Source organism: Helicoverpa zea, chromosome 10, assembly GCF_022581195.2.
Source record: "Helicoverpa zea isolate HzStark_Cry1AcR chromosome 10, ilHelZeax1.1, whole genome shotgun sequence".
In the NCBI taxonomy this organism is placed as follows: domain Eukaryota; kingdom Metazoa; phylum Arthropoda; class Insecta; order Lepidoptera; family Noctuidae; genus Helicoverpa; species Helicoverpa zea.
In genome coordinates this window covers 840660-856612 of record NC_061461.1, presented here as the reverse complement: position 1 = coordinate 856612, position 15953 = coordinate 840660, and the positions used below count along the sequence as shown (strand labels likewise).

The 15953-nt window shown below is 34.9% G+C and overlaps 3 protein-coding genes across 3 annotated transcripts; all 3 read left to right on the top strand.

Annotated features, from left to right (window-relative positions):
- Positions 1–5811: 5811 nt before the first annotated feature.
- Positions 5812–9242, top strand: LOC124633947 (organic cation transporter protein-like). The gene is made up of 6 exons (XM_047169330.1): positions 5812–6091; positions 6331–6568; positions 6817–7072; positions 7726–8367; positions 8451–8632; positions 8943–9242. The coding sequence occupies exons 1-6, from the start codon at positions 5874–5876 to the stop codon at positions 9102–9104; spliced, it is 1698 nt and encodes a 565-aa protein (XP_047025286.1). The 5' UTR covers positions 5812–5873; the 3' UTR covers positions 9105–9242.
- A 141-nt stretch (positions 9243–9383) lies between these two features.
- LOC124633948 (organic cation transporter protein-like) lies at positions 9384–14828 on the top strand. Its single transcript, XM_047169331.1, has 3 exons — positions 9384–12840; positions 12915–13096; positions 13439–14828. Exons 1-3 carry the CDS (start codon positions 12096–12098, stop codon positions 13598–13600), a joined length of 1089 nt encoding a protein of 362 aa, XP_047025287.1. The 5' UTR covers positions 9384–12095; the 3' UTR covers positions 13601–14828.
- Positions 10543–11819, top strand: LOC124634109 (solute carrier family 22 member 7-like). The gene is made up of 3 exons (XM_047169530.1): positions 10543–10760; positions 11063–11312; positions 11544–11819. Exons 1-3 carry the CDS (start codon positions 10543–10545, stop codon positions 11817–11819), a joined length of 744 nt encoding a protein of 247 aa, XP_047025486.1.
- Positions 14829–15953: the final 1125 nt, after the last annotated feature.

Genomic DNA, 15953 nt, shown 5'->3' with positions numbered 1-15953 from the left:
TTAATTGCTTCTATCAAAAATAATTTCTACATTTTACTTGATTTCCTGTAGGAATAGCAGCCATTCACCTACATTTGGTCTCTTTTATACTCGTATTGTCGTCGTAGGCAGTAGATACGTACTGCCTTCGTACCTAATAAAAACGTCAATTGCTGAAAAACAGCTCTTTTAGCCATGGCGACAGTTATCGACATTGTCAATAAATCTTATTATACAGGGTTACTGGTAAGTAGACCGCATCCTTTCTTGAGGTGATAGTATAGGTCAATACGGACAAATTTGACCATGGGATATACTGGGCAAAAGTTAACCCGTTTGAAGATAATCGAATTTCAAGATCTTTTCTTTACAAGTCGTCTAGGTACACGTATAAATTTTTATTATTAGTTAAAAGTCTCGTTTTTGCGGATTTTTGTGTATTTTGTGCTTTTTTGGATATCTAGATAAATGTAGATGTTTTTTAAGTGTTCTGCACAAAAAAATTAAGAGTAATATTTTTGAGAAAATAGCTACTAAAAACGTAATTGCTGTTCGCTATAATTTCCTCTGTGATTTGTACAGTTTTATGGTTTGTTATTATGAAGTGATTCATCTTCTATCCAAAAACAACACAAAAATCCACAAAAACGAGACTTTTGACTAATAATGAAAATTTATACGTCTACCTAGACGACTGATCTTGAAATTCGATTATCTTGAAACGGGTTAACTTTTGTCCAGTGTATGCCATGGCCAAATTTGTCCGTATTCACCTATACTATCACCTCCTGAAAGGATGCGGTCTACTTACCAGTAACCCTGTATAAACTCAGATCAAAAAACATGTATAAACTTAAATAAAATTAATAAATGAAAGGCTCATCTATATCTAAATTATTCTATTTAATTCTATTTATTCATAAATACTTTTTATTCAAGTCAGTAAACCAAATTCCCATATCCCATATGTAAGCCGTTATTTTTGTTCATAACCTTTTTAGAACATGCTAGAATAATCTGACTTCCGCGAACAAATGCACATACGATACTAAAATACCGGAATAGTTGTGCCACAGACATAGTTTACTGAATATTATCACGCTATGTCTCTTGTGGTACCTTTACATATAAAAATAATATCGGGGAGTATTGATAAAAGTAAGTAAAAGCATAAGTAACAGTCTCGCACGGGTAGATCAATGATAAGGTAAGATAAGGAATGCTTGGCGCGGTTGGTTCTTGGATTGGTGACCATCTTGGCTTGATGTGTCCGTGTTTCGGAAACTTTGTTAAATTAGTGGAGTTAGAGGTATTTAAAAATCTTTGGCAGTAGTTACGGTAGTCAAAGTCAGAAAGTCAGATTTGGCAGCTAAACTTACAAATTGCAGTTTAATTTTTAAGTTCAAAAACATCAACTAAACCTGCACAATAATATAAATCAAAACCTATAAAGGACATATACGTAAATGTATAAAAACACAACAGTCTCCAACATTCACGTATAGTAAACTATTTCTCCACTTAACTTATCCAACACATATAACTATTTCCACACTACACTTAAGCCTTTATCTCGAACAGGAAAACGCTTGAAGACAAAAATCGAACAAACAGAAAAACAGTCAGTAAACTCTGTCACATAGGAAACTGTTCAAAGATACAGGAATACAAATATTTTCGCGACTACTCGAACGAACAATATTTTTTTCGAACAAACAAATCGTTTGTACGTGATTTGTGTAACTTATTAGTTTTGTTTTTTGGTGACGAAATATCCAAAATCCAATCTGTTATCAAAAAAAAATATAAATAGTTTTTTGACGATAAGAGGTGGTCGAGTAAAGTTCAGTAGGTATAGATAGTAGAAAATAAGAGTGACCAGCAATTTTATATCTCTAAGTCCACATTTTCCTTTTAGTTTATTCTTTTTCAACTGTTTGTTTCAGTTATCTACTAAAAACCCGCGTAATTTTTTTTTTGCGTTTTCAAAAGGTAGATTTTTTCAGCCATGATTTTTCAAAACCCATCTCACCGTTTAGCGTTGTCTTATTTCGTCTGAAATATCTTCAAAGCAACAACCACTTCATCATAGTACAACACTCTCTTTAATGTTTATTCACCCATCTTCAAGTTCAAATTATATCGCCATTAAACCAAGGTGTGCATCAAAGGAAATATTTACTGCAATATATTATAGTTAGCCACGGAGTAAGAAAAGAAGCCGAGATGCCATAATACAGGTAGGTCAGGTGCCTTCTTCTAGGTCAAAAACGCACCTTGCGCACGACCAAAACGATCAGTTACAAGTACACTAACGAGGAATTCGGGTTCGTTGAGAAATCTATCAACGATTCTGGTATTACATAATATGGGCAGATCCAAAGGTGTAGGTATAAGAGCGAAGATATTAACGTTCCTCGTCCCCCGCACACCCGCATATTGGCGCACTACTTTCTTCAAAGATTTTCCGTTATGGCACCTCCGCTAGTTATTTTGTTCTCCATGTAGTTAGCTTGGTACTCGCGATCTTAGAATTGTTAGACTAGCTTCGGAATTTCGTGCTTAGTGGCTGGAATTTACTTCGATAGATTTTGCCTGTTGCATGCGATTACAATCTTGCCTATGTACAATTTAAGCCCGGTTGTTTCAGTGAAAATGTATGTGATGTTAACGAAATACTTACAACAGTATTATTTCGGTTTATTCAAAATTGTTTTGTGGTTAACTTGTTCTTTTCTACGATCTTTAATAGATGGTTTAACTAAAAGATTTAAGTGCAATAAGACCGAATTTTAAAAGCTACCATCATCTACGGTTATGTAGTTTAAAAACTCTAACGTGTTAAAGTGTTATGTGTTTAACAAAACATATTAACAGAAACATATAAATATTATTGTCAGTTATTTATCTTATTTTAAGACCAAGACCTTTGGCAAAGCATTACTTAAATTTACCATCGTCTATAACAAAAATGACGCACGTTGTGACCATGATATCATTAAGGCGACGAATTGGTAAACAATAATTCCATAACCGGCACGCGCATCTAAGGGGCCAAGAGGGGACGGAGTGTCTGAGCGGGGCGAGGATTACAATACGCGCGCTAGCTTATAACTAAAAGACGTAAGCGACAAAATGGTTTTGTAATTTTATTATTTAAAAATGATAATTTGATAAATATTCCTTCCACAATTTTAAAGAGTATGTATATACTCAACTACGAAAAAAGTTAAGAGGCTTAAATCGGTCAGGTTTTCCCATAATATGTGAATCACTTTTTAAAAAGAGGTATGTTTGATATTTTTTTCTATGTTATAAAAGTTACCTAATCATGTTTTTAAAACTAACAAAATAAGGTCTTTATCATGAACTTTCAGGTAGCCAAGTTGTATTTAGATCCGTTTTGTATTTACTGAGAAAAATTGAGATCATTGGCGCCAAAATTTCCAATGCGTTCTCTTAAAGAAAAGTCCTGTATCTTTGTAACAATCTTTATCAATATTTAGAGCATCTTTGTACGGTCTTGACATAATTCGCCAATATAGGTACCTATTAATAAATCGATAGCATTGTAATTCGATTGTAAATCGTCATTATGATATAAAGATAAGAACTCTAATGAGATCATAAATACCAAAGATTATTTTATGCACAGTAATGGCCGGTGAAAAATAATAATAATTCGTGCGTCATATTTTCATTAAAACGCTCAATAAAGATACCGGCTCAAAAGCAGTCAAGCATTTTAAACATTGACTTTAAAACTATTCCCACTCTAGGTTTCCTTGTGATTTATTGAAATCATGAAATACTTGGTTCACCGCTTGGTATTGCCAATTTGGCTAAAGTTAATGTGCAATCAAAGCTTATGCCTTTTCTCTAAGAAATGTTCCTTTAGTCCAGTTTAAGATAACAATAATACCACTATGTATATCATAATTTTGCACTCTGCTACAGTTTTCTTACGAACGGATTTTCCGCTCAGTTTATTACAATTGACAATTACTGTGCGAAAGGTGACGAGAATGTCACACGAATACACCCGTCTTTGCTACGCGCGGAAAATTAGCTAGTGTGAAAGCGCTGTTACACTCGTGGAGTGCAAAATCGTGTGGAGCGCAAATACCTATCTCTTAGTCTAACAAACTGTCTTGGATTAAAGATTAATTCATGATTAATGAAGAAGTAATCATTTCCTAATACATCCACGATACTGGGTATTTACATATTATCTAATCCTATACAATTATCAGTATTAACATATTGATTATTCAGCTTATCTATGTGTTTCTTGCAAGGTCAATGTCTCGATCTGGTTTTAGTCAGCCATTTGTGACCTTGAAGATAAAAATTCTAGGTGAAGAACTATTGTTTATGTTCCGGAAAAAAAGGATTATTTTTATTTCCAGGTGTTTGGTTTGTCTTAATCTGGACCTTGAAATAATTTGTAGTTAATCGTATTATGATTCAGTAGTATATCTCTATCATGGGTTTATGTAGAACCGGTATTATCCTAGGCATAGCCACCAAAACGCATGTCCATCCTTAGCCTTCTCAACCATAATAGGGTCAGATTCAAAAGTACTTAGGTAAAGAAAAAGCAGTAACGATAGTACCTACACGAAATAATTAACAAAGGTCGGCAGATTATTCCAGTCTTGAAGAACGGAGAGCATATCACCTTTGGTCCATGTGACTACTTCGTCACGAGTCTTCATAATGTTTGAGAAAGTTGAAATAGATACACGGCCATTATAAGACTTTGGTAAAGCAGCGTAAAACCCAAATACCCTGACATGATAATGTCAATATAAACGAAAAATCCAAATATGTTAAGAAAGATACATCCTTTGATAACATGCCTACTTATAATAATTGATGAGCACTGAGCAGGAAATTGGACAGGTGCAAAAAAATAGCCATCTCTAATTAATCAATGGTGACATTATCTATTAAAGCACTGATTTATTTTTTCCAATTTTCTTTTAATCTGACAGGGGGAGCATCGAACTATCATTGCGTGATAATCATCATACCTACTTATGATAGTCCGTCTGTAACATACGTAAAAAAAATACAAATTCATCATGCTTTGTCACGTGATATCAATCACGTAAAAAATATTAAATGACTAGACAATTACAAAAAGTAGGTATAAGGAAGGAAAAAGATTTTATCGCTGGCAATTCCTCTTCTAGATATTTTTATGTTAATAATATAAGTATTTTAAGATCTGTCTGTTTGTCTGTTTCTTTGTCTGTTGAGGAAATTGTTAGAAACTGCCCACCGTAAAATATTAATGCAGTCTAATGAGGTTCTCGTTAGGCAGTTGGGTCAAGCGCTTGATACAAAAAAGACTACTAAGATACTGTCCATAATTGTCATAAAGTCAAAATATTAGTTAAGTATACAAATAAATTAAAATATTAAAACGAGTATATAAAGTATTTCAAAAATAATGATGAAACTAGAATTAACGTGATACACTTGCTTTTTCACAACAGATATACAATACACTCAAATGCTTGCGATAACCTTTCATGAGAAAACTTTTTAATTCATGTCAACAAATAAAATAGTTTATAGAAAATTATTCTTTGTTATAGTGGCAGATAAAAAGAAGGGATTAATGGCAGTAGATTATTTTGAGTACTAAGAATCACTAGACATTCCTGAAACCCGTGATAATCACTTACAAAAATTACTGAAGTCCATAAAAATATCGATACTAATAAAGAATTTAAGCCTATAGACGACAGCGTAGACGGTGTGAATTAATAGTATGTTTTATCAGCAGTAAATTATAAAATAGATAATTTTTTTATAAATACGTTATTCTGCACTTTGCTAGAGGTGCAGGCACTAGTCCCGGACGTGATTTGAGGCATACCAAAATGGACGGTGCTCAAAAAGATCGGAAAATCGACGTGGATTTTGCTGTACCTGACACTGAACCAAAGCCTCATGTAGAACTAGATGATATTCTAGTACAAGAGATTGGTCAGTTTGGAAAGTATCAATTGCGGTCGTTTTTGCTATCCGTGGTATTGGTCCTTTTTGTCGCATGGAGTGCTGTGGAATACGTGTTTACAACTGCCAGAATAAATACCAGGTAAATTAAAATTTTCATTTTCTGAATGAATGCTAATTAATATGTGCTACAGCTTGCGAGCCAGAAATTCAAATTATGAAGATTTTTTAAAAGCATTTCATGTTGGTTGTCTAAAATGGCTTTGCACATACTTTTTACGTATAAATTAATATAGTTAGCGGCTGCAGTTTATGTCTGTTTTTTGTGACACATCTTCATCCACGTAAATACGTTTCTAAATTGATCACATTATATTCCAGATGTCTGATCCCAGAATGTGAAAATGACCCAACAGACTTCTCTCCATACTGGTTAGCAAATGCAGTACCGGCAGGATCCAGTTCAGGATCTTTCGACAATTGCCAGCGTTTTGCCAACACATCAGCTGCTTTGAGAATAGTTGAAAGTGCCACTTGTCCTAGCAATCTCTTCAATAGGGATAACCTACAGCCTTGTGATGAATTTGTGTATGAGAACACGCACTCTGTTGCATATGACGTAAGTCTTTTCTTTCATTTTAATTAATCTGCTTGATTTTTTATGGTGTGCTTTTTAAATATTGAAAGCAAGCTTTGAAAATTAACGGACTTATGAAGTCAATGGATGTCATAGTTCTAATTTGAAAGATCTGTGTTTAATTTCATCGATCACCAAACCATAGGAATGATAAATGATACAACGGTCTTTTGTTGTAGGCGTACATAATGTCCCATCATTTATAATGTTTTGACCATCATTTTTTTCAGTATGGCCTGGCTTGTGACGAATGGAGGCGTTCCCTCATCGGCACAGTTCGTACATTTGGTACCCTTACTGCATTGCCCATCACTGGGTTTGTATCAGACCGATGGGGTCGAAGGGTTGCTCTCACCATCAATGCCTTCAACACAGCCTGGCTAGGAGTGACCAGGTACTGGGCTGATACCTATCTTGGTTTTATGTTCTCCGAGTTCTTTGAGGCTACTTTCGGATCTGGTGGATTCTCGTGTGTTTATATTTTGAGTGAGTACTTTTTTCGATAAATAATCATTTTTTTATTTGAAAACTTCTTCAATAATAGTATTTCCTAAAGTGCAATGTTTGAACAGCGCGCTTTGTTTATTGTTATTTTTTTGTTGTATGAGATTTTAATCTTGATACGTGTCAAAGACCGGATTCAGATACTAATCATTTTTTGGTATGTAGTCCAGCCATAAACTCCTGAGATTAGATATTTTTTTCTTTGTTTTGTATCAGAAGTCACTTGCATTGAATTGCAATGTGCGATGATGAGTGATGTTCAACGATTGACTAATGTTCAATATCACGTGCATCAGTAGTAAAAACAAAAAAAAAATACGAAACATCTAATTATAGTTCGGCCATTCAGAGAATGCGTTCCTGACACGTCGCGATTGAACTGACGACGTAACTACATTCATTGATTATTGATATAATAATGTTGTTTTAATGCTCCTCAATTGTTAAAACGGTAAACAACCAGCAAAAATATTTTTATCGTAACTGCAACGCCATTGCAAAGTTACGTCGTCAGTTCAATCGCGACGTGTCAGGAACGCATTCTCTGAATGGCCGAACTATACATACGTTAATTTCAATTATTTTTTTAAGGCAAACCAACTAATGTCTTAATAAAATTTATACCTCCTTCACAGTGATGGAGTTGGTTGGCCCAAAATTCAGAGTGGCTGCAGGAGCAGCGATGAATACCTGCTTCGCGTTAGGACAAGTAACGATGGGTCTGATTGCATGGGGCGTTCCCAACTGGAGAAACCTTACACTTGCACTATACATCCCTCAATTCCTCACCATCTTTTATTACTGGCTCATCAGCGAGTCTATACGTTGGTACATGAGCAAAGGACGATTCGATGAGTCCGAAGCACTGCTCAGAAAGGTGGCTCAGGTCAACGGGAAACCGATATCTGAGAAGTCATTGGAAGCTTTGCGCCATACTGCGCAAGAGAAGTTGAGAATCAGCGCGGTGGAGGCAGAGAAACGCGGCAGTGAACCATGGCTGATTGTCCAGGTGTTCCAACACAAGCCTATATTAATACGTTGCCTGATCTCGCCCATTTGGTGGATCACAACCACGTTCATTTATTACGGACTCTCTTTAAACGCGGTTAACATGTCTGGAAACAGATACTTGAACTATATTGCTGTGGCAGCAGTAGAAATCCCTGGCTTTTGGATCTCATATTTCTTATTGGATAGAATTGGAAGAAAGCCGGTATTGACAGGAGCTTTTTGGTTATGTGCTGCCTGTCAGATTGCATACATTTTTATTCCTACGGGTTGGTACAAATATAAATATAAAATATAGCTTGTCATAAGCTGATTGAGGAAATTTTGTTGATGTACTAAATATTTTTTGCAGATCTTTACGCAGTGTCCCTAACAGTATACCTGATTGCGAAATGTTCTATTGCAATGGTGATGACAGCAGTGTACGTCTATACGAATGAACTGTACCCTACAAGATACAGACACAGCTTATTTGCGTACTCCTCCATGATGGGAAGGATCGGATCTATGGTCGCACCGCTAACTCCTGCTTTTGTAAGTAACTATAGTGAAGCCATTGACATTAATAATCATTATATAACATTTGGTGAAATAATCAAAATATGGTGCTTTTTATGTATTTAATTCTTATTTTCGTGAAATAATAATCCTGTGTATATTTTTTCATGTCTGGTAACAATAACATCTATTGATTGGCCATTATTTATAAGGGTACCCCACGGATATATCCTGGGTCCTTTGCTTTTAAGTGGAATACATGAAATGAATAAATACTATAAATAATAACCTTTATTTTCATATCAATATTCTACTGTTTTTTCTCATGAATATTCTCCTATTACAGGGTGCACAATGGTTTGAGGAGTTGCCGTTCGTGCTATTTGGCACCTTTGCGTTAGTGTCTGGGATACTGATCTTCTTCACACCAGAGACTCTTGGCAGCACACTACCAGACACCTTTGAGCAAGCTGAAGAAATCGGTAACAAAAAGAAAACCGTTTTATGAACAGATTTAGGACTTAAACTTGCATAAGTAATGAAATCTCGTATTACTTTTAGGATATACATAGGTTAACTAGCTTATAGTATTATGTATGTAAATGTGAATCAAGCATTCGTCTGAAATAAATTACTGTTATGTTTTTTACTATCTTTTATTTAAAAAAAAACTTACACAAATGTAAGTAAAACAAATGGGTTCCAAAGAAGTGGGCCAGTAATATTTCTTGTCTCTGGAGCACCTTAATATTTAGGCGTCAGTACTTTCTTAGGAGATTTTCCGTTATTCTGCTAGTCATTTTGTTCTTCATAAAAACAACTCAATGATTTAAAAATATACTGATAACGATTGATTTTCCTCAATAATGATATTCTAATTACAGTGTTATTATCAAAACACAAAGCTTAAAGATAACCTGGAGTGATTACTGTCACATGATCATCCATCACAGACACTTAGGCCTTTTCGAACATAGTCAGATTTCTATCTATCTGCATGCACACTTCATGCAATCGGTTTTACCTTCTAGGTATACATCGCATCCCAAGGATCATAAAAAATATCAATATGACTGTGATAAAGATAATTTAGTAACATAATGAAATGCAATAAAATTCATTGACATCCTTAGGACTTTTGGCACGTGCAATAACTGCACTCGGTATTTTATAACGATAATATTTTTGGATTAATGCATTACAGTATTTCAATAGCCTCCTATGCTTTGGTATTTTGATCAAAATCTTGACACAAACATATGTGGACGAACGCTTTAAAAATAAGTAGTAGGCATTAGTTGTGACGGGGAGACATTTAAAGTTATTTTTTTTTTTCAGACCTTTAAAATATTTAAAGAAACCCTAATAACCTGAAATAACATTAGTACAGCGCATGATAATGATAAAATTAAATATCAATATGACAATAAGACACATAATCCGATATGATAGATGAAGGCGTTAACAGCGGTAGTTAATAGTTTCTTTTTATCAGCAATAAATTCAATAAAACTCTTTCTTAAAAAAATACACCAACTTACAAAACACAAAGAAGAAATAAACATTCATGGTTCTGAACACTTAAAAAAATTACCAAAATTCGATACCAAAGTAAGAGAACAATAGCAATCACAAAGGTCACAAATGTGTTTATAAACTCTGATATAATCCGAGTAGTGTTATAACTGCCAGAAAAACTATGCGCTCTGATAATGTAAAGCTTGACAAAAGACATACCTAGGCTACTTTTATCCACGTGAAGTAAGAACCTACCTCGGAACACGGGTAAAACCGCTTTAAACTGCTAGTGAAAAATAAATTCGGAATCTAAGTGCAATAAAGAGACATCAAAAGTCTGTAAATATTTATTAATTAGATAAGATAGTGATATTTACTATGCTGGAGGTAAACATACAAGTACTTGCCGTGTTCCAAGAAACATCAAGATGGAAGATCCTCAAAAAGATCAGAAAAAAGAAGTAGATATTGAAACGTCTAAACCTGAGCAAAAGTCTAAAGTTGAACTAGATGATATACTAATACAAGAGATTGGTCAGTTTGGGAAGTATCAGTTGAAAAGTTTCTTATTGGCTGTGTTATTAGTGATATTCATTGCATTCAGTGCCGTGGAATATATTTTTACTACTGCGAGAATAAGTACAAGGTAAGAGCTTTTGAATTTTATCTTAATCGCAAGGTCAATGATCCCACCAAGGCCAAGGCCTGCGGAATTGTACGAGAGAGTAACCGTAGTCCTGGTACATATAGGGCTTAATGAATAAGGGAATGAATGCTCACGCTGCTAACCAGAGGGGAGGGGTCATTTGACGATTTCACATAAATAATAATCTTCACTGCGAAGCGTGAAATTTAGATTTTGGTCTCTAGCTTAATAAGTGTTTTGCATCAAGGTCTGAGAGAGACCTCGTTACCGTTTGGATATTCTAGGTATTTTATCTATTTCAGATGTCTGATACCAGAGTGCGAGAGTGAGCCAACGGAATTCTCCCCGTACTGGTTGCCAAATGCAGTTCCATCAGGGTCTAGTTCAGGTTCTTTTGACAACTGCCAGCGTTTTGGCAATACGTCAGCAGTCTTTACCGTAGCCAGCAGATTGGTAGAAAGCAATACCTGCCCCAGTAATCTTTTTGACCGCAATGTACAGCGACCATGTGACAGTTATGTGTATCAAAACACACATTCCGTCGTGTATGATGTGAGTCTGAAACCTTTTATTATCCAAGTAAATCAAAACATCCATCTTGATAGATTTACTTTCAAATACTAAAGCGTAACTTCAAGTCTTACTTAAAAGTCTTTCTGTCGCAGCAATAGAGGTATGTATATATATATATATATATGTATAGAATCATAATTCTCAAGCATACTTTAGCAGTCTGAATTTTCTTTGAAGCTTTGATCAACGGCCTTTTAATTTTTTTCTTAGTTGGACCTTGCTTGCGACGAATGGCGTAGATCCTTGATTGGCACCATTCGAATCTTCGGCACATTAACTGCTCTGCCCATCATCGGCTTCATATCTGACCGTTGGGGGCGAAAGGTTGCGCTCACCATCAGTGCCTTCAATACAGCTTGGATAGGTGTCACGAGGTACTGGGCTGACACTTACATCGGGTTTATGCTGTCAGAGTTCTTTGAAGCCACATTCGGGTCTGGTGGATTCTCCTGTGTATATATTTTGAGTGAGTATCAGAAACTTTGAAGATTTTATCCAGTGTTCAGATTACATAGATAGAGATATTTAAAATAATACTTTTCATGCTTTCTTTATTAGAGCACTAATTAATTGATAGCGTTAGCCAATTGTCGTTGGACTTTGAACCAAAGGTTAGAGGTAAAGTTTTATAAAAATTATCTTTGCACGTGCTCAAAAATATTTTATAAACATATAGTAAACTATTTATCAATAATACGTTGCAGTAGTCATAAACTTTAATCTTTGATAAGATACGTGCTTTATTTTGTTTGATATTGAGGTATGTGTTTTTTTTTTTTTTACGATTTTTGTTTTAACTTTCTCTCATCATTAGAAATTAATTCATGTGTATTACATACTTTAATATGCTTTATAATTGACACAGTGATGGAGCTGGTTGGTCCGAAGTTTCGTGTTGCAGCTGGTGCGGCGTTGAACACCTGCTTCGCAGTGGGTCAAGTAATAACAGGTCTGCTAGCCTGGGCCGTGCCAAACTGGAGGAACCTCACTCTTGTGCTGTACATCCCACAGTTCCTCACCATCTTCTACTACTGGCTCATCAGCGAGTCTGTACGCTGGTACATGAGCAAAGGACGCTTTGATGAGTCCGAAGCATTACTCAGGGAGGTAGCAAAGGTGAACGGCAAAACATTATCAGAGAAGTCTTTAGAAGGGTTACGTCACACAGCACAGGAGAAGTTAAGAATCAGTGCGTTAGAGGTAGAAAAACGTGGTGGTGAACCATGGCTTATCATGCAGGTTTTCCGACACAAGCCTATATTGTTACGCTGCCTTATATCACCAATTTGGTGGATCACAACCACATTCATATACTATGGCCTTTCTCTAAACGCCGTGAATATGTCTGGCAATAGATACTTGAACTATGTTGCTGTAGCGGCAGTTGAGATTCCTGGCTTTTGGATCTCATATTTCCTCTTGGATAAGATTGGAAGAAAACCAGTATTGACGGGGTCATTTTGGTTATGTGCTGCTTGTCAGACTGCTTACATTTTTATACCTGCGGGTCAGTATAGATCTACTTTATTTTTACATCATACTTAACGGTCTAGGTATATTAATTTTAAAACATGTTTATAGATATGTATGCAGTATCACTCACAGTATACCTGATTGCGAAGTGTTCTATAGCCATGGTGGCAACGGCTGTGTACGTGTACACAGCAGAGTTATATCCTACGAAATACCGTCATAGCTTGTTTGCTTATTCTTCCATGATGGGAAGGATTGGATCCATGGTTGCACCGCTAACACCCGCATTCGTAAGTGACTGATGCTAAGCTTTTGATATCGTGAACATATACTTATCAAAATAACTAAAATGACCTAGGAATGCCTTACACGTGTGATGACTTAAAATGCCTTAAAACTTAAAATGAATTAAAAATATAGTTTTAGAAAAATACTTTACGGACTTTTCATAGTGTTGAGTCGCAAATATTTATGGGATACCGCAAGGATCTATCTTTGGATCTACCTTTTTCCAGGGTAGCGACTCTAATACTCATCAATACGATATTTGTGTCTTAAAACTTCTGCAAGATTTTTTATATTATATTTTTCACTTTTAAAAGGTTTTTTTTATGATGTATTTTAAATTGCAGGGATCAGAATGGTTCGAAGAACTGCCGTTCGTGCTATTTGGTTCCTTTGCGCTGGTGTCTGGAATCCTAATCTTCTTCACACCAGAGACACTTGGTTACACACTACCTGATACTTTCGAACAGGCTGATCAACTCGGGAACAAAAATAAATCAACGAATTGATAGACTGTCCATTGTGAAAATCTCGTCTTAATATTATACTGTTAGGTTATATTAGTACTTACAAAATGAATAAGATAGCTCTTTGTAGCCACTAAACGTATTATGTTTGTTATAATGCTGTAAGTGTTTTCTAATAAATTGTTAAATTAGAATACACATAATTATAAAATTAGACCTATTATAATCTACCAGTTTCTACCAGAAGTATATAATAATTTCTACTTCTGCAAACTGGAAATTCAGTTTATTGCTTAACATTATGAAATAAAATAGGTAATACACATGTAATCTTATTGGTTTTTCTGAGGAAATTATACATATTTATTGATATAAAGATACCGGCAACTTTTTAAAGATTTAATAAGCGATTACTTTATCACTATTTATGACACATTGTTCACAATTCATCACAATGACTATTCATTTTTCGTTTAGTACGCAGTTGAAACTGGTTAAAGTAGATAGGTATAGTATGTATAATTTATACGTTAATATACTAGTTTTTTGCGAGCTATTTTAGTCACAAAAACTTTGAGCCTTCTCTAGGCACAAATTAAATCATATTTCTTGCCCATAGCATAACTAAAAATGTAGCGTTCAATGGTTGGATGCGGGCTGCCCAAGATCAGGATGATCGGTAGCCCATTGAGGGAGACCTCCTTACAGCGGTTGACGGCAATTGTCTGATATGATGATGTGTTATAAGTAAAGGGCTGGATTTAAAAAGGTTCTAAAAATATACGCTGGTATTAAAATATATTAAGCGTAGATAAAGTCCTTCTGTATTATTTACCGATTGATAGACATGGTGTAACACTTAAGGTTAGCATATTCAAGTAACCCGCTAGCTGCACACTGGAGACTAACGAACCTTGCCTACAGCTAAATTGATTGACTAACCTTGTGTGCACTTTGACAGCCTTAGAGATATGAATATGTTTATACGGATGAGGTGGGAATGGTATAAACAGGTAAAGATTTTTTATGTATGGGTTTAGATAAATAGTGGTTATGATTAAATACAGAAAAATAATTATTTTGTACATAATCAAAATAAGCTAATTAAGTTCACTATTTGAGTTTCATTTAAAAGTACATAATAAGTATAAAATGCCACATGAGTGTGCTAGAGGTAAGATTTTTTTGTCTGTCCCTACTCGCGTAGTAGTACCTACTCGAGAAGTAGTACCTACCAATTAATAATAATCAATACATAGTATAAAACAAAGTTGCTTTTTCTGTCCCTATCTCCCTTTGTTTGCTTAAATCTTCAAAACTACGAAACCGATTTTCATGCGGTTTTTTTAAATAGATAGAGTGATCAAAGGGAAAGGTTTATATGTACAATAACATACATTAAATAGTAGAGAAACACTGTTATCCCGTGCGAAGCCGGGGCGGGTCGCTAGTAAAAAATCTCTTGAATGAGATAATTTTAAGAAGTTGGACAATCCAACGGACATAATGATACAAATACAAAAAGGTTGATTAAAAAAAACGAACGTTTGTCTCTGAACATGGGTCTTAGACATTTCCCAAAAACAACGCTCGCGTTTCACGAAGAAAACCTACTCAATATAACATTAGAAAACGTAGTAAGGTAGAATATACGTGTGACACAATCACGTAATAATAATGACGTCATAAATCATGAGAACGAACACGTAGAACCGGCTGTGAGCCGAATTTCAATGTAAACCGTTCAAGTTTCATGTCAACGGGAAATATTAGTAGGTAAGGTACTCACGATTTGTTTACTTTGTGAACGTTTTAAGTTCTAATCTGTGTAGCCTTGGACTTAAATAAGTTAAGTAGGTAAGTAGGATTATGGGTTTAATCTTGATGTTCTAGATTCTAGAAAAATGGTCAAGAGCGAAATGGCCAGTTATTGCTTTTAATTTGTTCAGAACTTTGTCAAAGCAATTTGGAAGTACTTTGCTTTTTCCTTTAGAATTTTGTATCATTCTGCTCTTTTTAGGTACCTACATATATGTACACTTATTTGAGACTCAGATCTGGTAAGAAACCGCACACCCAAAGAATGACTAATTTATGTAGGTATAATTTCTTATTTTAAAGCATTTTGACTTAGCGATATTGTGTAATACACAGTGCTGAAAGAGCCATTATGAAGAACAACTCATAGTAAATAAAATTATCACGCAATTCCCTAGCACGTTCAGCAAAATATTAGTACTGAATAATAACTTAATACATACTTATAATCACATTAAACGCCCAATTAGGCAGTTTATTGTGAACACGCAAACAAACTATTTTAGTTTTATATCCGATAAGCAAGTTAATCACGAAGTGTTTACGTGAAAGAAACGTTCCTATGAAAGTACTGTTC

What these genes read in the sequence shown, in the direction of transcription:
- LOC124633947 (XM_047169330.1), top strand. Translation starts at nt 5,874, where the DNA reads ATGGACGGTGCTCAAAAAGATCGGAAAATCGACGTGGATTTTGCTGTA. An exon ending in CGCACTCTGTTGCATATGAC is followed by an intron (nt 6,569 to 6,816) that starts GTAAGTCTTTTC and finishes CATTTTTTTCAG; the next exon opens with TATGGCCTGGCTTGTGACGA. An exon ending in CACCGCTAACTCCTGCTTTT is followed by an intron (nt 8,633 to 8,942) that starts GTAAGTAACTAT and finishes CTCCTATTACAG; the next exon opens with GGTGCACAATGGTTTGAGGA.
- LOC124634109 (XM_047169530.1), top strand. Translation starts at nt 10,543, where the DNA reads ATGGAAGATCCTCAAAAAGATCAGAAAAAAGAAGTAGATATTGAAACG. An exon ending in ACTGCGAGAATAAGTACAAG is followed by an intron (nt 10,761 to 11,062) that starts GTAAGAGCTTTT and finishes TATCTATTTCAG; the next exon opens with ATGTCTGATACCAGAGTGCG. An exon ending in CACATTCCGTCGTGTATGAT is followed by an intron (nt 11,313 to 11,543) that starts GTGAGTCTGAAA and finishes TTTTTTTCTTAG; the next exon opens with TTGGACCTTGCTTGCGACGA.
- LOC124633948 (XM_047169331.1), top strand. Translation starts at nt 12,096, where the DNA reads ATGTGTTTTTTTTTTTTTTACGATTTTTGTTTTAACTTTCTCTCATCA. An exon ending in TTACATTTTTATACCTGCGG is followed by an intron (nt 12,841 to 12,914) that starts GTCAGTATAGAT and finishes ACATGTTTATAG; the next exon opens with ATATGTATGCAGTATCACTC. An exon ending in CACCGCTAACACCCGCATTC is followed by an intron (nt 13,097 to 13,438) that starts GTAAGTGACTGA and finishes TTTAAATTGCAG; the next exon opens with GGATCAGAATGGTTCGAAGA.